General features: G+C 47.8%; 1 protein-coding gene across 1 annotated transcript; it reads right to left on the reverse strand.

The window, feature by feature from the left end:
• Window positions 1-3,621: 3,621 nt before the first annotated feature.
• Window positions 3,622-5,928, reverse strand: LOC119377876 (uncharacterized). Its single transcript, XM_037647173.1, has one exon. The coding sequence runs from the start codon at window positions 5,926-5,928 to the stop codon at window positions 3,622-3,624; it is 2,307 nt and encodes a 768-aa protein (XP_037503101.1).
• Between the last annotated feature and the right edge of the window lie 14,150 nt (window positions 5,929-20,078).

Here is a 20,078-nt window from a genome sequence, read left to right on the forward strand (position 1 = left end):
CAATAACCACTACTCACCGCTACGGCGTGGCCTGTAATAACCCTGAGAACGAGTACAGAGAGACAGAGAGAAAGAAAGAGAGAAACAAACAGAGAGACGGAAAGAAAGATAAAAAAGAGAGAAAGAGAAAAATTCTTGCCGGAAAGAATTCTTCGCGAGGCGGCATTCGAACCTGCGTACCCTCCATCCGAAGTCGAGCGCCCTAACCACTCTGCTATCTATGCACGCTAGCGCAGCATAGCATAGCCTTGTAAAGTATAGTGTAGCAAGCAGGTGGAAAAGGGAAGTTCGTGTCAGGAGGAGATATTTTATGGTGAGGAGGAGGGAAAGGAGGAGGGGAGAGAGTAAAGCGTAGCACAGATAGAACGAGAAAGAGAGAAGTAGAGAGAAAGGAAGGCAGAAAAGAAAGAAATAGAGACAGAAAGAACATCAACGAAAGAGAGATGCGGTGACGGGCGGCGACGGGTCCGTGCTTAGCTGTGCCGAGCTTTGCGCGACTTGGTGCAAACTGCCCGCATTTCTTAGCGAACCTTTCGCACTTTGAGCGTTTCTATCTATCTATCTATCTATCTATCTATCTATCTATCTATCTATCTATCTATCTATCTATCTATCTATCTATCTATCTATCTATCTATCTATCTATCTATCTATCTATCTATCTATCTATCTATCTATCTATCTATCTATCTATCTATCTATCTATCCGCCTACGCCTGTGTGCTCTCATGATCGCCCCCTTAACTTGGTGTAGAACAAAATTGGCATGGGAGGGTAAGAGGATTTGATGAATATGACTGTCGGGTCATGACATGAGGAAATTATCGCAGGTCAAAAAAGAACCAACTGCTTCGTTTGGGATGAACAAAAGAACTAAATTTATTTCGATAGGGATTCCCGTTGCCGAGCGAGTTCGCGATAGTACAAGGTTGCCAGTTGGCGAAAAGAAAGAGGCTGAACTTGGCAGTTTCTTCATACTCCCCCCCGGAATGAGCCTCTGGTCATTCGTCCGTGTATTCCATGGGGTATAAGAGTTGAACTGGTCTTCTCAATGTGGCTCCATTCGGCATGCGCACCATGCAGGCTCGGATCTTTCCATCACGTCCCAGAAGAACTTCGGCCACTTCTCCAGTTTTCCAGAGCTGCCTCGGCAGATGTTGTTCATGAACCAAGACGAGGGTTCCTTGCTGTAGTGCACTTGACGAACTCGGCACAGCGAAATGTGCCGATCGGAGACTCGTCAGGTACTCCTTTTGCCACCGACGCCAAAACTGGTCGGCCATTCTAAGGCGGTAGCGCCAGCGACGCGTGAGTTGACCAGGTTTCTGAACCACTTCAGCGGCGGAGCAGCTGTCAGGAAGAGTGGTTAGTCTCTGACCTATCAGGAAATGAGACGGTGTTAGGTTCGGGTTCGTTCGCGTCGGTGTAGACGTAGGTCAGGGGTCGAGAGTTGGTGATAGCTTCGATTTCAATTAGTATTGTCGTGAGCTCCTCGAAATTGCAGTAGCTGCTTCCCAAAACCTTCTTCAGGGATGTCTTCACGGAACGAACCATTCTCTCCCTAAATCCGCCCCACCAAGCCGCTTTCTCAATTATGGACTTCCAGCGGATCTGGTGGTTTACGAAGAAATTCTGGATGTCTTCTCCTCGTATTGTGGTCCACAGTTTCTGCAGGTCCTTAGAAGCACGCTTGAAAGTCCTTGCGTTGTCAGAAAAGATGACTCGACAGACCCCCCTTCTCGAGATGAATCTTCGGAACGCCATCAGGAAGTTCGATGTCGACATATCGGTCACCAGTTCAAGGTGTATTGCGCGCGTAACTGCACACGTGAAAATGACGATGTAAGACTTTCTTTTATTTCCTTGATCTTTCGTGTTCAGCGGTCCAGCGAAGTCTACACCTGTTACATCGAAGGGTGGCGCTTGTGTCACCCTTTCGCGAGGCAGAGGAGCGACTGGCTCAGTAGCAGCACGGCTGTTGAAACGATTGCACGTCACACATTTCCTTAGCACCTTTTTTACCATCTGCCTTCCTCGCACAACCCAGTACTTCTCCCTCAGTTCGGTAAGAGTCTCTAGCGCGCCAGCATGCAGGAGACGGCGATGAGCTGCGTTGATGACAAGTTCTGTGATGGGATGCCTCGACGGAAGGACAATCGGATGCTTAACGTTGTAGGAAATGTCGGCAGCATTGAGCCTTCCTCCCACTCTTAACATGCCCTCGTCGTCGCAGAACACGCTGAGATCACGTATCGGAGAATCACTTGGCAAGCGTATCGAGCGGTGAAGACATCGGAGTTCATTTTGAAAGGCCTCCAATTGTGTTTGAAGTATCAAACAAGTGTGCGCCTCTTGCACTTCCTCTGTCGTAAGATGTCCCTCGCGTTTCTCGTTGGGATGCCTGGAGTTGTGAACAAATCGCAGTACCCAAGCGGTAACTCGAATCAGTTTGGAGAGGGAGCTGTATTTCTGCAGGGGTAATATGGATTCCCTCACTGTCACGTTGTGAACTCGAAGTGTTTTTCTTTCCTCCTCTGCGATGCTTATGTCAGCGGTGTTTTCATGACATGGCCTGCAAGTAGATGGCTGTGAAAGCCAGACAGGCCCGTTCCACCACACTGAGCTTGACTTGAGTGCTTTCGGGGTTACTCCCCTCGTCAGGAGGTCGGCGGGATTTTCGTTCCCAGGACAGTGATTCCAGAGCTCTGGATCCGTTCGCTGCTGGATTTCGAAAACTCGGTTGGCGACAAAGGGCTTCCATTGTTGCGCGGAACCTCGTACCCAATGCAGTGCGATAGATGAGTCTGTCCACATGTACAATTTGTCAATTGGGAGACCCAATGATTGCCCCAAATATTCCTTCAGTCGTGCACCGATCACCATGCCCATCAGCTCCAGTCTTAGAAGAGACAATTTCCTAATCGGTGCTACTCGGGACTTTGAAAGAACAAGAGTCACCGCTGCTTCCTCGACTCCATAGGTGCGCAAATACGCAACTGCACCGTAAGCTTTGGGGCTCGCATCTGTGAAAATGTGCACCTCTTTCCCGCTATCGTTGGGCAAGCTACCGTATCGTCTTGGCACTGTCACGTCCGTTAAATAGTGCAGCTGGGTGTGCCACTGCGTCCAAGCTGTCTTGACGTCTTCAGGTAGAGGAGCGTCCCACTCAATACCCAGTTCCCACAGTGTTTGGAACATGAGTTTGGTTGTCACTGTGACTGGAGAAATAAGACCAAGCGGGTCATATATACGAGCTGATGCCTGAAGGATAAATCGTTTCGTGTCGCTGTTTCGATCTAAGAAATCCAAGATCGCCTTCATGGAAAACGCCAGATGATCTCTGTCCTTATCCCATACAAGTCCGAGGACTCGTGAGACACTTGATGTCGGACACTCAACGTGGCTCAGGGCACATCCGTTTCCTTCGTCGTTGAACAGTTGTTGCAGCTTCTTGGAATTTGAATTCCATTTGCGCAGTGTCATGCTTGCTCGATTCATGACGTCTCGTGCACCTCGGTAGAAGTCTACAGCGTCCTCCTCGGTCTCCGCTCCTGTTATTAGTTCATCCACGTACACGCTCTCACTGATAGTTTTAGTGATGCGTGAATCACCCGCAGTAGTTTACAGATGATGACGCACTGTGGCTGCGAGAAGGAACGGACTGCTTGTCACACCGAAGGGCACTCGTGTCATTCTCCAGACTTCTATCACGGAATCTTGGTCTTGCCTCGTGGGTAAGTGCTCATACCACAAGAATCGGAGGGCATCGCGATCTGCCGGTGTCGCTGAAATTTGCAGGAATGCCTTCTCAATGTCTGCACTTAGTCCGATGTGGTGAATTCTGAAGTTAATTAGCACCTTCAGCAAGTCTGGGTTCAAGTTTGGTCCTGGCTCCAGGGCTTCGTTCAGGGAGATACATCCTGTGTCGCTAGACGATGCATCAAATACGACCCTAATCTTTGTTGAAAGGCTATCAGGTCTGAAGACAGCGCGGTGAGGCATGTAGTAAACCCTGTTTTCGTCGTTATTGATTTCTTCCGGTGGAAGTCGTTCGGCGAACCCTTGCTCCAGGTACTGATGGACAGCCGCGTCATACTCGATAAATGTCGCGTCATCTTTCAATAGCCTCTTCGTGAGACTTGTCAAACGCTTCTGTGCGATCGCTTTGTTGTGAGCGAGATGAACGTTCAGAGGTTTCCATGGTAATGCCACCTCATAGCATTTGTCTGTTTTCTTGATCGATGTCGAGAACGTGTTGATGATTTCCTGGCTTTTTTCGTTCGTTTGGGCACAAGAGTCAGTAATTCCGATGCTCTCCAGCTCCCAGAATGATTTCAGCTCGTTGGCCAAACTTGTTGTGTCATCTGACACTCCAGCACGAAGAACTGCCGCGGTTGAGCAGCAGGCAGCTGAGCTACTGCAGGGAATGGCTCCTTGAAGCGTCCACCCAAATTTGGTCTTCAGTGCAACAAGTGTGCCCTGCAGCTTCTTGAAGTCACCATACACCAACGCCCAGTAATAGTCGGCACCGATAAGGATGTCAATGCCGCTTCTCGCCAGGTGGGCTGGTGCAACGGTGACATCTGCCAATTCATCTATTTCAGCTTGCAGTTTTTGGATGATGTTCCCATGTACTCGCAGCTGATCAGAGCAGATTTCTGGTATTTCGAGAGCCTCGACGAAGTGCTCGTTGCGGTCATACTGACTTCTTAGCCAAAGTTTCACTCTTCTGCGTTTTTCTTTGATAATGTTGCCTGATCCTCCGAATGGGTAGATTGTGATGTCCTCTTCACCAATCACCTCTAGTTGCAGTTCGCGGGAAAGCTTCTTTGCGACAAAACTTCGTTGGCTACCCCCATCGAAGAGGAGGCGCGTCAGAGCTCTCCCTCGTCCTTCCGCCCATACTTGGGCCGTTTGGAGCAGCACGGTAGGCACATTTTTCGACTTCTGTTCTGCTGAAGAGTGCAGCTCTGCGGCTGTGTTCTCAGGTTGCCTCCAGGTGGGGTCACACATTTGTGACAGGTGTCTTCTGCCACAGTGCTTGCAACTTAGCCTTTTGTTGCGGCATTGTTTCGACAGGTGTCCCTTTACGCCGCACCGGAAACAGCGACCAGCCGCAGTGAGTCGTTTCTTCTTTTCATCGAGGGACATTTGTGCCTGACACTCGTGAGTCACGTGATTCTTTGCATCACAAAATCCGCATGAATCGATCTGCTTCGATTTGCCCGCAGAGAAGAGCGAAGCCGCTGATCCTTCTGGTGTTTTGCTTTTTTCTTTATCTCGATGTTTTGAGCTGGATCCTTTTACTTCGCTATGGCCAGTCTGCAGTGCCTTCTCTCGGCTCTCCACTTCGGTCTTGAGAAAAGCTCCTAAACTCTCGATGCCGATCCCCTCTTCCTTGCTGTCAGCGGAGAGTCCCTTGTGGTAGTTGACTACTAGTTCAGATGGCAGCATTCGCAAGAGTGCGGAGCAGAGCAGGGCACCGTAGCCATCTGTTTTGACTCCGAGCGCTGCGAGAGCGGCTATGTTGCGCTGCAGATGGTCATAGAGTCGACGTACGCCGATAACCTCATTCTCGTTGCGTACTGGTGGCAACTCGAGCAACTGAGTCAGGTGTTCTTGTATCAGCACGTCTCGTCGACCGAAGCGCTCTTTAAGGAGCTCGATGGCTGTGTTGTAGTTAGCTCCCGTCACCTGGATGCCGTCGATGGTCGATGCAGCCTTCCCAGAAAGTGACGCCCGCAAGTACAGAAACTTCTCAGAGTCGGAGAGGGTGTCGTTTTCGTGCACTGCCCTCTCAAACTGCTCCCAGAAGGACTGCCACTCCGTGGAAGCGCCGCTAAATCGCTGTAACTCGAGCTTCGGTAGTTTAACGTGGGTCTGCGCAGCCCTCGCAGGGCCGTCGGTCGGCGCCCGCGTCGCGGCCATTTCCGCTTGCTTTTTTTTTCTTTTTGCTCTTCGGCTTCTTGGCCGAGTTTCGCTATGCATGCGACGATCCGGTCGTTGTACTCGATTGTTCTTACGTAGTTTTGCTCCGCGTCTTTGTCAACAACTAGTGGTTCAATGGCATTGTCCACTTCGTTCAGTTGTATATGGAGGGCACTTAGCCTGGCCGACAAGACACTGAGAGCTCCGTCGTTCGCATGGCTCGCCAAGAATAATTCTGCCTCGGAAATAAGTGTGGTCACCTGAGTTCTCAAGGCGCTCCTTTTTAGCTTGAGCCGGTCCATCCTGGCGTGTACGATGCCTGGCGTCTGTGATTCTGTGTTGCCTGCCGTATGCGCTGCCTTGAGCAGTGGTGTCGGTTTCGGCTGGGTGTGGCGTCGTCAGGCCCTGTTGGTTGAAGCGCCTCGTCGACCGTTTCTTGCCCGAGGATCGTTGCTGTTTTCCTCAAGCTCGTTGTGCTGTCGACGTCTGTTGACCCAGCTGCCTCAACGGTAAGTTCGATAACTTCCTTCCGGGTTTCGGCACCAAATTATGAGGAAATTATCGCAGGTCAAAAAAGAACCAACTGCTTCGTTTGGGATGAACAAAAGAACTAAATTTATTTCGATAGGGATGCCCGTTGCCGAGCGAGTTCGCGATAGTACAAGGTTGCCAGTTGGCGAAAAGAAAGAGGCTGAACTTGGCAGTTTCTTCATGACATGAAAACGTGAAAATCCTGTCGCGAACGTCGTCAAACGCTTTCCTCCTGAAACGTGTGGCACATACCCGTTTACCACGGGCCGCGGTGTATGAGTATGCGCCACAGGTGATTGACAGTTTATATCTACCCAGGAACGGCGAGAACAGACATTGGTAAGTTAAATGAGAGAGGGTTAATAAAAACCGACAACAGCATCGTTGACCCGACGAATGGAAAGAATAAGGATTAGGATCCTAGGAGGAATCAAACCCAAGCATTCCGCGTGTATTCTACCTACAGAGCCACGCCAGGTCTATAAACTGGTTTAGAAACTGGTTTAGCCTATGCAGGCGTAATGTCGGTGCAACGTCAATTGTGTTTGTGGTGCTGGCTATCTTATTTTACAAGAAAGCAATAAACACTACTCCTACGATACAGGTGTCATATCAGATTAACGTCTGTGGTTCCAGTGTTGGCTCCGCTTTTTACAAGCGGAGCCAACGCTGGAGCAGTCTAATAAGCATTACATTTGTATTCCTGTGATTCAGCAAGCTATATTGAAGCATTGCTCGACCCCGGTGGAATATATTAACGAAAGTTATGTCTGATATTCACATGATTGCATCATAAAGTGCACTTAGTTTCCATAATACTGACGTATGTACTCTAACGTGAGGGCTGACGTTACGTCGCACTATAAGTTACCCTTTAAACGCCAGTGTTGTCGACGTGCCTGGTAACCCCAGGATGTGAACGCAGCTACTACACTTACAAAATGACGTCGATCCACCTCGTAACACTTGGCTCAAAGCCATAAAGTACAGCATAGAAGTACTCGCTGAATGCTTCGCATGAAACCGATTCCCACAACGCGTGGGATCTGCCGAATTTTTTTAAAGAGCAGCATAAGTAACAACCTTGTGGAGACAATAAAATGTGTGCGGCATGACTGTGCTCAAGATCACAGTTGCTGATATAATAAGTATAAATTGTGGCGGCGGGTCTCAAGCATAAAAAAATGCTTGAGACCTGCCCCGTCTCTAGCTCCCCCAAACAATGCGTTGTTAATCGTAATAGGCGAAAAAATATTGCGAGTATCATTTAGCAAAGTCTCAAAAAGTTTATTCATGGTGAAGCCGCGAGCCGTTAGTGAAAGGTTCCCGGGCCGCATGCGGCTCGCGGGCCGCGTGTTTGAGACCCCTGCCCTATAGGGTCTTTTTGTGACGGAGTTCCAAGCACCGGCGTGGCTCCGTGGTAGAATACTCGACTGCCACGCAGAGGGCATGGGTTCGAATCTCTCTTGATCCTGGGCCCTTTGTTCTCTTTGAGCGCGATATTGTTTGCGGACACCGGCGGCGGCAGAGGCGGATAATTACACCACTAAAATCAGCTGTTGTGGTCTTATAAAGGCTTTCGCTGTAAAAGACCCTATACAGGCGTCATGCCTTGCAAGGAATCACGTTAACAGACGTAATATAGCGTGGTAGAAGAATAAGGTAACACTAGGCGTCACACAATGCGAATTGCGTAACGAGTAGGTCGTTTGAAGGAGCCCTGCAACACTTTTTCAGCATGGTCAGAAAACGCTGCCTATCGGTAGTCGAGGTTCTTGAGAACACGTGATCCAAATTTTATAGTGCAGCACACGGCCTGTAATTTACAATTAATTCTCAAAGTCAAAGTCAGCACGTTAAAGAACCCCAGGTGGTCGAAATTTCAGGCCTCTTCTCTCGACAAATGATGCCACGAGCACAAATGACCGTGACATAAACCCAAAGTCCTCGGTCTCGGCTGGCTTGGTTGGTGGTTTGTAATACCTTTATTATATCCATTGATGAATGGGTTCGCCCCCTCTTATGGAGAACTATGCGCACGCATATTTTCGATTAGATGGAGAACTATGCGTGCTAAATGCACGCCTATGCACGTCTAATGCAAGCTATGCGCGCTAATTAACGCACGCCTATGGCGGTCATGCGTATATATCATGATTGTTTTTTAAGTACAGTTGCTAGTTCAGAGCATCTCCTGTGCAGTCCTCCTCTTGTCCCCCATCTTTTAATGATTTGTTTCATCGAAAAGAACTTCAGCCAACTCGCCCAACTTACCATCTTCATTCAGACAAGGTACACCAGTGTCAGCGTCCGTAAAGTGAAGAAAACCAAAGGGACGCACGCATACACATTTCACTTCAACTATTTACTATTTGAACAAATATAAAAAAGGAATACGTACGCACAAAAAGCACTGTAATCTATATTACATCCGTAAGGGCTTATTCTAATTCGACATCGCTAATTAAGTGTCCAAATGACAGCCTGATTTCGCTGCACCTAAAAAACAATAAAGTCCGAATTTACTTTCGTTGGCGGTAGTTGGCGTCCGGTGTTGCACATGACACTCGTTGCAGCCCTTGGGGCGTGGCCGGGGGGACGACTTGAAACCAGGGACCGGGGCGAAGCCGATGTGTGTTGTGTGCAGACGGAGCCACTGTGCGCCTTTCTTTCACCCGAGCCAAGGTTCGACTGCCTCAAGCTCTGGTTCAGCTTCTTCGAAATCTTGCTGCCCTCTCCCCAGATTCCTTCGGGGTCGACTGTAGGAGAGGAGCCTCCTTTCTTCCTGCTGCTCCTGGGCGCACAGTGTGTACACTGAACTTATTCCGGCGCCGGGACGGTGGTGCCGGCGCAGGGGGCAACTTCTCTTGGCGCTCATTCACTTGGCATTTAGTTAATAAACGAAGTCCATTTGAATATGCAGAGTCGTGACAAGCCCATACAGGGTGTTTCAGCTAACTTGGTAATTTACAAAAACAAACATATGCGCTATGGGTGTCGAATTGGCCCAGTATTGTTCTCAGCTGCGTAGCAGGACAGGATATTTTAGCACGAAAGTGTTTTATGCCGTGCTCCACCAAGACTTCAGTGACGTATTTACGTCACGGAAATGACATCGAAAAAATACACATGATCACATGGCAAAGAAAAATGTTTCGACAATGGCACTCGAACCTACGCCCGCTTGGTCCGCGATAACACATGCCGGGCACGCTATCCACCGCGCCATGGTAACATACTCTGTAGGGTTCACAAGCCCGCCTTTTATATCTCACACATTCATCTTACAGTGCTCTTAATCGGCGGGGTGGTGTCGCCCTCTGGGAGCGTTAAAGAGAAGTAACGCATTATGACCGTGGTCTCCGCGATAAGCTCCTGCAACGCGCCTTTTCAACGTGTCCATCGCATTCGGCGCGTTCGATTAGGTTGGTTGATTTTATAACTTTTATTGTTATATCCCTTTCGGTCACGAATTATGAGGCATTGTCTGCAAATGCATCAAATTTGCATGGCATGATTTCAAGGCACTCATTATTACATTCCAAGAAATAAAATGAAGGAATGTGTTGTTTTGTGTGAGTTTCAGCAATAAATGTTAATTAATGTGTAATTAAATATCTAATTATTCTGCAATCAGTCAGCTTCAATCCTTGCATAATATATATATATATATATATATATATATATATATATATATATATATATATAATATATATATAGATATATATATATATATATAATGGAAAGGAACGACCAGAGACAGCACCCTTGCTGCGGGCAGGCTGTTCTATTTCGTCCTCGTCTTCCTCTGCCTCGCCTCGTTCCCGAGCTTCTGTGCCACTCTTCGTCAGTACACTCGGCCACGCTGCAACTGGTCTACTACTGCAAGAAAAGCGCATAAGACAAGGTCTCGTTTGTCCACGGACGCAGTTCTTCATTCGCGACACAATGCACAGCAGTTATTCGTTTTTCTCTTGTCCGTGCATGCATCAGAAGCGGTGGATCGTACTCGCCACGTGTTTCTCTCCTAAGCGCTCGGAAATAATGAACGGGCCTTCATACTTTGGGCGCAGTTTGTCTGAAGACGACGGAGCACCTCGCTGCAGCCACACCTCGTCGCCTATACTATATTTCGGCGCCGGTCGGTGGCGTCGGTCGTAGTACCGCTTTTGCGCCTGTTGAGCCTGTGCAATCCTCCTGCGCGCCTCCATACGGGTATCGCGACAAAGTGTCTGGCGTGCAACGGAACGTCCAACTTCGACGGGAGTGTCCAAACCGAATGTAGCATTCATTTGCGGGAGCTGGCCGTAGACAATCTCGTAGGGGCAAGTTCCTGCAGATCTGTGTGCCACCGTGTTCACTGCGTATGCAGCCGCTTGAGGATGGTCATCCCAGTCAGCTTCCCTTCGTTTGTGATTCTTACAGTACGGTGCGAGTCGAGCCTGGATAGTCTGGTTCGACCTTTCCGTCAGTCCGTTCGCCTGTGGATGGTATGCCGACGCGAAGTGATGCTCGACTCCTACTTGCTGTTGATAAGTGCGGAGCTCGCGACTGCGGAAGGTGGTCGACCGGTCGGAAATCAACTTGTTAGGAAGACCGTGTCGCCATTCGAAGCGCTCTCGCAAGAAACAGATGACGTAGCTCGCAGCAAGCAAAGGCACGGCCGCGACCTCTACAAACTTGGACAAGTGATCCACAGCGAGTATAATATAACGATTACCCGCTGCCGTCATTGGAAGAGGCCCGATGTGGTCTATGCTCAACGTGTGGAAAATTGTCTCCGGAGGCTTAATCGGCGTAAGAAATCCATGTTGGCCTCCGGGACGTCGTTTGTGTTGTTGACACACCTCGCAACTGCCAACATACGAACGCACACTTTTATACATTTTCGGCCACCAAAATCTTTCTTGTGCCTTGCGTAAGGTGGCTCGATAGGCGACATGGCCTCCTTCGGGGCTGTCATGGATGGCGCGTAACATGCTCGACCGTAAGGAAGCAGGAATAACCAGGAGATGACGCTCGTCACTCTTATCGGCCCAGTGACGACGATACAACGTACCATCACGTAAGACAAACATGACATTGTGTCCTGTATCCTCAGTGGAGTCTATAACGGACACGAGACCTTCATCGCCGCGTTGGGCCTTCGTCACGTCCTGTTGAGAACACATGATCCAGCTTTCTGGATTCCGTGGGGAGGATTCCTCGATCGGATTTCGCGACAAAGCGTCCACCAGCTGATTTTGTGCTCCAGCACGGTGACAGATGTATGTGTAGTCCTGGAGCCGAACAATCCATCGAGCGTTTAAACTTGTGTTTGAGGTGCCGCTTCTGGAACATCCATGCAATCGCGGAGTTGTCTGTTACCACCTGAAGTGTCGGCCAAACAGGTAGTGGCGGAACTTTTCATCCACACTCCACACTACGGCCAAACACTCCAGTTCATTCGAATGATAATGACGTTCCGCGTCCGAGAGTTTACGACTTGCGTAGGAGATGACGTGCCCGCGCCCACTTGTGTCACGTTGAAGCAAAACTGCCCCTAGGCCAATCTGACTCGCATCAGTATGCACTTCTGTCACCCAATCTTCATTAAAGTGGCAGAGCGCCGGGCTATGCGCATGCTGGTGTTTGAGGGTTTGGAAGGCGTTATCCTGCGAAGGACCCCATTGAAATTGAGCGCCTTTCTTCAGTAAGTCCGCGAGTGGAGCAGCAGTTGACGCGAAGCTCGGCACGAACTTGCGCAAGTATGACGCCATGCCAAGGAATACCTGGAGCTGTTTAATAGATGTTGGTGCAGGGAATTTGGCGACGGCGTCTATGCGTTCAGGCAAGGGTCGTACGCCATCACGAGACATCTGATAACAGAGATATGATATCGTCGTCAACCCGAACTGGCACTTCTCGCGGTTAAGGCGAAAGCCGGTGTTGTGCAACCTCTGCAGTATTGTGTCGAGATTTTGTAAATGTTGTTTTTCTGTTTCCCCGATGACACCGTGTTCATGGCACGCTGAAACGTGCTTGGGGCAGTTCGCAGACCGAAAGGCATCCGGTTAAATTCGTACAAGCCAGATGGAGTCCGGAAGGCCGTCCTGAAACTTATCTTCTTCAGCCACGTTTATCTGCCAATACCCTGCTTTCAGGTCTAGTGACGAAAAGAAACCTGGCATTTCGTACGGCGTCATAGTATCGTCAATGCGTGGCAGCGGGTACGAGTCTGGTATGGTGTGTTTGTTCAACTCTCGGTAGTCGACACAGAATCGGAGATTGCCGTCCTTTTTACGGACTAGGACAACAGGTGCTGCCCACGGGCTAGCAGACGGCCTGATGATGTTTGCGGCTAGCATTTCTTGCACCTGTGGTCGATTACAGTACGCTTCTCGTTCGGCGTATCTACGTAACGGTATGGACACCGGCCGGCGGATGTTGTCGGTTGTAATATGATGCTCCAGCACGCTAGTACCGGTAAGCTGATCAGTAGTATCAGCGAAGAGCGACGCGTGCCTCTCGAGTATAGCGGGGAGTGTAAGTGGTGGTGGGTCATCTCACCTGGTTGAGCCGGAGGCGTACTTGGGGCTACGGGACCGGAGGCTGACGCTACTTCCTTCCACAGTGAGGCGCACATCCCCGGAAAGAAGGTAGTTGGCCCCCAAGACTATGTCTGCCGGCAAGTTCTTCGAAACACGGGTACCGAGGACAAGAACTGCAGCCGGCCTCGGTGTTGGTCTGCCGGTTTAGGGCACCGACCGGTAGTTACGTCGCCATCGAGGGCCCGCAGCGGTGGCTCAGTCCCAAGGCTGGAGATCTCCTGTGGCGTGGCGTCGACGCAATGCCGTACCATGTGCTCCGGTCCGTCAACGGAAGCCGTCAGTTCTCCGATGCCATCGACGCGAACCATGAGGGTTGGAAGGGGGCGTGCTTGATATGTATGGCTTGAGGCTGGCTTTGTGGGCAAGTTTTTATACCCATGTCGAAGCGCACACACGTGTAGCATCCACGTCTCGGTGGAGCCGGCTCCTTTGAGGAAACTGTAGCCGCACGCCGATGAGAAGTGTCCTGCAACTCCAATGCCTGGCGTACAACAGTGGAGATGTCTTAGAATAACAGAGAGCTGAGCTAGTTGGTACGTATTCAGCCTAAAATCATTGATTTTCATTATCATTGATTGATTCAGTTGAGTCGATTGACCTGATTGATTACTGATATTCTAACACTGCAATTGAAATGTAAGCATTTATTTGTATATTTTCGCCTTTTTGAATTGTGTGTTTTGTATTGCAAACTACCCCTCCTGCTGGGCCCATGTGGGCCTGCAGTATGTTGTAAATAAATAAATAAATGAATAAAAAGACAGGACGTGCAAACAAGGACACAAGAAAGAAGTCAGGACACCACAACGCCGACTAACAGTTGAGTAGATGCACAACGGCGGAAAAGAAAGAAGGAACGAAAACTCATCTGCGCATGCCCATGCGATAGGCGAACTTATCACTCCGGCACGCGTGGGAGCCTACGCGAAAGATAACTGTCAAGGCATTTCATTTCATCTTTATGCAAGTTAATCGACGGTTGGTACACGCATGCACTACCACTATTCTAGATATGCCATGCCTCAATCATCAGACGCGTTTCTTCATTCCTATGTCGGTACAAAACTGCGCATTCATTGAATTTTGGCGGCACTTTACATCTCGAAATGTAACTATAGATTAAAAGGTGAGCCTCCGGTTAGCGATTCTTTATGTTCTACTAATCTCTGGTTAACCCTTTCAGGCCCAGTGATTCCAATTGGAATCGTAATTTTGTAAGTCAGTCAGCAAGCACCTGGTAAAGATAACGCATTGTTCTTCTTGCAGAGTTCATATTTAGCATTTGCTCTACATATGGTGCCAACCTGGTGCACTCAACAAAGCGAGGTCACGTGTGAACGAAGAAATTACAGAAGTGGTCGCGCGTTTCACTGAGGGAGCTTCTTTCACCGTGCAGAAGTAGGGCATTTATCTGAGTTCTGTATCGAAAAATCGAATTTTCGCCGTTGGGTATTTTGCTGTCCCATCGAAATAATTTTTAAGCAGAAATTAAGAAACAAATGATCGACATATTATAAAATAAAGAATAATTCACAAATTATTTGGGTCGCTAATTACTCTTGATTGAAAAGTGCGAGCACAGTCTTTTTCTTTCATATTTTTGAACTACCATGATCATGCGCATCTCAAATTCTAAAAACCAGTTGCTTACACCGAAAAAAAAATAAATCAGGACTGAAAGGGTTAATGCAGCGGCCCGTTTGTAATACGTAGAAGCGGCCGCAGCTGAAAGGAACCTTATACATCGCACTTGTACGGCAATCAGTGAATTTGTTTGTGTGTTTTTACGAAACAAATATCAGTTCGCTTCTTGTTTTTACTCGCTCATTCTTCCTCTGCACAGCGGCACATATGTTACCTAGTTTATTGGCAGCCGTGAAAACAACATTAACGCCGTATCTACTTCCTACTTTATTTAGCCTGTGAGATACGCAATGAATGTACGGTGTACCTACGACACGTTTCTTCCTATCGCTTTCTGCAACCATGCTCGGACTTAACATAATGGATTTCTTTAAACGCTCAGCTACAGTGGCCACTGCATCACGGGGATAACCTACATCTAAAAGACGCGTAAGCTGTGCGTTAAAGCTATCACTCATTTTGTGCTCACACGACTTGGTGAGGGCAAACTTAAGACAAGACATGGCGATACCGTTTTTTACAACCTTCGAGTGCTTCGACGAAAATTTAATAGCGGATTTGAAGGAGCATACTGCCAGCACACATGGTTCTTCTGAAACGTTAATGAAATGTCTAGAAATTAACTTATTAACCATTATTCTGAGGCAACTCTTTAGTAAAGTTCAGCCCTCCTGCGTTTAATTCAGATTTTTTGCTCACTGAGGTTACACGTTTTACCACGGGTAAAGAAAGTAGGAAGTAGATAGGGATTTAATGTTGTTTCGCGGCTGCCAATAACCTAGGTAAGATATGTACCACTGTGCAGAGGAGAATGAGCGAGTAAAAGACAAGAAGCAAACCGATATTTAATAAGGTGGTGGGCTGGGCCAGTTGGTGCAAATATTGTAGATTGTGAGGGGAAAACAGCAGGAACAGAAGCGAAGAACTTGACAGGACAAACGCTCAACTTACAACTGCAGTGATAGGCTATCTAAATAGCTAAAGCGCCGAACATATCAGTTCGGATAAGTAACCTTCCTGTTGGCCTTGTCTTTCTAGTGATAAGGTGGTTGCACATGCGCCTATCTGTGCTCTCGTGTGAGAAAGAAATTTCCATTAAACTGCAGTTGTAAGTTGAGCGTCTGTCCTGTCAAGTTCTTCGCTTATGTTCCTGCTCTTTTTCGCTCATACAATCTTCAATACGGACCGATATTTCTTTTGTAAAACACACCAAAAACAAATTCACTGATTGCCGTACAAGTGTTGTGTACAAGGTCCTTTCAGCTGCGGCCGCTTCTACGTAGGACAGACGGGCCTGTGCATTAGCCAGATGGTTGGAACATAAAAGATCACTAACGGAGGCTGACCTTCTATATATGTTTACTTGTCGAGATTGTTAGTGAACGCCCAAATTCCATGAATGCGCAGTGTTGTAACCACATATGAATGAAAAACGCGTCTGATGATTGAGGCTATGCTATTCGAGAATAGTGGTAGTACATGCGTGAGCCAGCCGTCGATTAACTCGCATAAGGATGAAATGAATGCTTTGGCAGTTATCTTTCGCGTAGGCCCCCACGCGTGCCGGATTGATAGGTTCGCCTTTTGCATGGGCATGCGCAGATGATTTTTGTGCCTTCTTTGTTTTCCGCCGCCGTTGTGCATCTATCACTTGTTAGGCGTTTGTGGCGTCCTGACTTCTTTCTTGTGTCCGTGTTTGCACACCCTGTCTTTGTAGAATGAGTGATATGTCCGGCTGGGTGCGTGTTGGCGGACAAGGCGGCCGCGTGCGTCGAGTCAAGGATCCCGTCGATGACGTACTGCCTGGCTGCCGAGAGGTCCAATTATGCCGCGAGCTTGTAAAAAGGACAGCTTTCGTAGATGTAATTGCGATGTCTTCAGCTGCATCTTGCCCGGCGGGACCGCATGGTCTGAAACGACCGTAATAAGCGCTCGGAAGTGGCTCAAACGTGAAGTCAGGGCCGCTCTCCATGTCGGCCATGTAGTGTACGCTGCCTTCGAATCGATGCCATGCTTGGGCGGATCCTCGCAGACGTCCTCGGCGACGGATTCTTGATTGTGTCACTCCAAGAGTGTTTAAAAGCAACCGAGTTTACGAAGCTTACCCAGCTCGCGTTGTCATCCTTAAACCAATGAAACATGGAATTTCGTTCTCAGTGGACGATCCAAGTGGGGCGCACCTAAAGCCGGATGTCTTGAGCGAAAATCAGAAGGCTTGGGAAACATCTTCACCGCAGTCATGACGCGGAGCCGCCGTGGAGCCTGGACGCCCTCCCGTGGCTCGGTGGAAGTCCGGTTTACTCGTCCACTTCGGAGTGTACGGACGCAGGAGTCGGGGTCGGCAGGGCTGCGCCATCGTAAACATACGCAGCTTTTCTGGACACCAGCGGCCTAGTTCGCGTGGAACGACCCACGTGGCGTACGACTTAAAGAATTCAAAGTCCCGCCATGACGTATGCAGTGACGCGGCACTAAATAAAAGAGAATCAAAAGAAACAGTACACACGCCCCGAGACTGTCGCTTCACCTCGGTGCGCAGAAAAGAGAGCGCTGTTTGTCGGCGTTTATCTCGACGGCGACGACTGGCATAATTGGCATTTTTCTAGACGCCATGCCAAAAGGTCTGGCGTTATAGACGCGCCCACGATGCATGAAGAGAATCGTGTTTTTTTATTTGTTGTTCGTTCATTTCTTGCGCTGGTCGTGGCCGGTGGATATTGGAGCAGGCAGGCTGCTTTCCGATTTTTTTTTTCAGTTAGCGGGACCATTATGTTTTGGGTACGAACAGGATATTGTGGTTGCATAAAAAACCGAATTTCTTTTGGTGTACCACTTGGGTGATGCTCGTTTGCTCCTTGCGTTACCTCAAATTAGAACTGGATAAGTTTGAGAACGCTAGTTGAGAGTAAAAAAAACAAGTTTAACAATAGTTTTTATTTGTTTTCATTCAGTTCTTATTGAAATGTGGCTACCCACCGCAAGCTTGGCGCCGGTCTAAGCGGGTGTGCGAAAATGATGCAGTCGTTGAAAGATGATCTTGTACACCGTAAAATGTGAACTTGGTTAGTTATTTTTGTTAGGAATGAACGTATAGTAGAACATATACGACTGACGTGTTGTGTAATAATCTCTAGATCTGCGGTCTATCCGCTAAAAAAGGCACTTATCTATCCTAATTGCATTTCTCCTTTTTCTTTTCTTTTTTTTCCTTTTTTTCTCTCACGTCGACTGACTCATATGCTGGAGGTGTTTGTCCTTGATTCCTGTTGGCGCAGATACACCATTAGGTTACTCTAATGGGCTGGAAGCTCTCCTGAAGCTCTCCTTTTATGCTCTGTAAGCACAGTCTCTTTCAACTTTGCACTACAGCAAGCACAAAGTCGATACATGCACCTACTGGCCCAATCGTTCCACTTTGATCAGACAAAGAAATTCAGAAGACGAATTTTGGAGTTTTTTCGTTTCTTGCGCTGACAACAACGATTGGTAATGCAACATGATATAGTAACTATTCTATAATCTCTCAAAACCACTTCTTGTATTCTGTATCACTCCTGATGTAGAATACAAATGCATTGACTTGCTCAACAACGGGTCCCAAGACACATCAGAGAAAAGCGAACCCTTTAATTCCCCCTTCTTTCGTTCACTCAGCATATGAAAATTTCTTCAGTTGTGAGTGGAGCTCCTTCTGTTGCCACGAATATGTGCAGGCGTTCAAGAGGAAATCTTAAGCCTTTCTTTCCAGGAGGTTCCCTTAAGAGAGCGATGGTGTTTATGCGCACAGGAATTTGATGAGTTAGTTTTTTTTCGCTCGTAGCAATGACTGAAAAATACCAGTGTTTTCCATAAAGCCTAGCGAAATCTGATTTTTCCTTTAATATCTACTGCTTTCAAGCAGTGGTCTCTTCCTCTGAAAGCCCAATGGAAAATGACCCATGTCGAATAGAATGATTACAGCTCCACTCGAGGGTCTGCAAAACCGGAGCTTTTTTTCGTACGTCATGATGCAAAATATCAGCCGCGTATTGAATCCTGGAATCTTCTGGCTTGATAGGAATGTCAAAGCTGCGAAATTCCTGGTTGGGATCTTTTTTTGGCTCAAACGTGTAGGCCCACCTTGAAAGTCCCTTCCACTGTATGGGTAGTTTGGTCTCTACTGTAGATAAGGAAAGCATAGTAAAATAGATATTAGAAATATATAATTCAATATTAAATTTTACTGCAACTAAAAGTTTGCAATAGAAATACGCGCGAAAGCGACTAAGAAAAAATAAATTTCAGAAGACCGATAAACCGGCATGCACCTCGACTTTAATAATAGGGATATCTGCACACAGGTGTGAAGTCTGTTTTAATGCGCACTGATAGCACAGTGCCATCATAGCTGCACGCGTTTTAGAAACACCCTCTAGACATGGTATCCCCTCTCAGCTTTGTCTGAGTGGAAATAGGTAAAAGAATTTAATTCCTATCAATCTGGTAACATGTTATTTTTTTTCTTAGATTAGGCCCTAAATCTGCCCTAAATGGTGGCTCTGCGCTGTACAGCACACACGTGTGCTGTACAGCGCAGAGCCACCATTAAGGGCACATTGTGTGTGACGCGGAAATTACCTCCTTGATAGTGAGAAAGTTCAAATATGTGTACACAATAACCTTGTGGACATATATTTGGGATCGTGGAACATGATGTGAGCATGAGTGAGGTCACGCCTTTTTAAGAGTAATACTTAGTCTATCACTATACATATTCGCGATGTGCTTTCTCTTGAAGAACTGACAACCCACCGAAATGTGTCACAAGACCCTGACTGTGAATTACAGTACATAAACGAGCTTTTTTTCACACTATGATAGGATTTGTATTGTTGAATTGCGCTTTGAAAGTCACAACGGCATGTCGCGTTGCCTGAGGGCAACATTTCATTGTGCACGAATGAGATGTGCAGAATGCTGTACGCAGCACGCTGCTATTACTAAAGAAAAAAAATTGCGTTAAAATTACTTCGCACGTTATTAGGCCTTCTCGATTTATTCTGTGTTTATAAAAGAGTAAAAGAAGTTGACGTTGAGAGGTGGCGTTGCCTTCGCGACTACTAGTGAACGCATGTCGAGCAACGGCGCATGCGCGCGGCCCTTTCTACATTGAATGAACTTCCAAGTAGCAACAATAAAAAAAAAAAAAACGCCAGGCCTGCGCTGAACCGCAGCACAGTCACAGCGAAAGCTGGAAAGCGGCGTTTCTAGAGCCCTTAAGCTCTCTTGGGGCTACAATACAAGTACACTAGAAAGGTACCCACTACGCCACAAATCAAAATTTTTGTAAAGTTCGGAAGCACCCACTAAGCCATATTCGTCATTCTATGGAGAAGCGAGGCACCA

This window comes from Rhipicephalus sanguineus, unplaced genomic scaffold, assembly GCF_013339695.2.
Source record: "Rhipicephalus sanguineus isolate Rsan-2018 unplaced genomic scaffold, BIME_Rsan_1.4 Seq5970, whole genome shotgun sequence".
NCBI classification, from domain to species: Eukaryota; Metazoa; Arthropoda; class Arachnida; order Ixodida; family Ixodidae; genus Rhipicephalus; species Rhipicephalus sanguineus.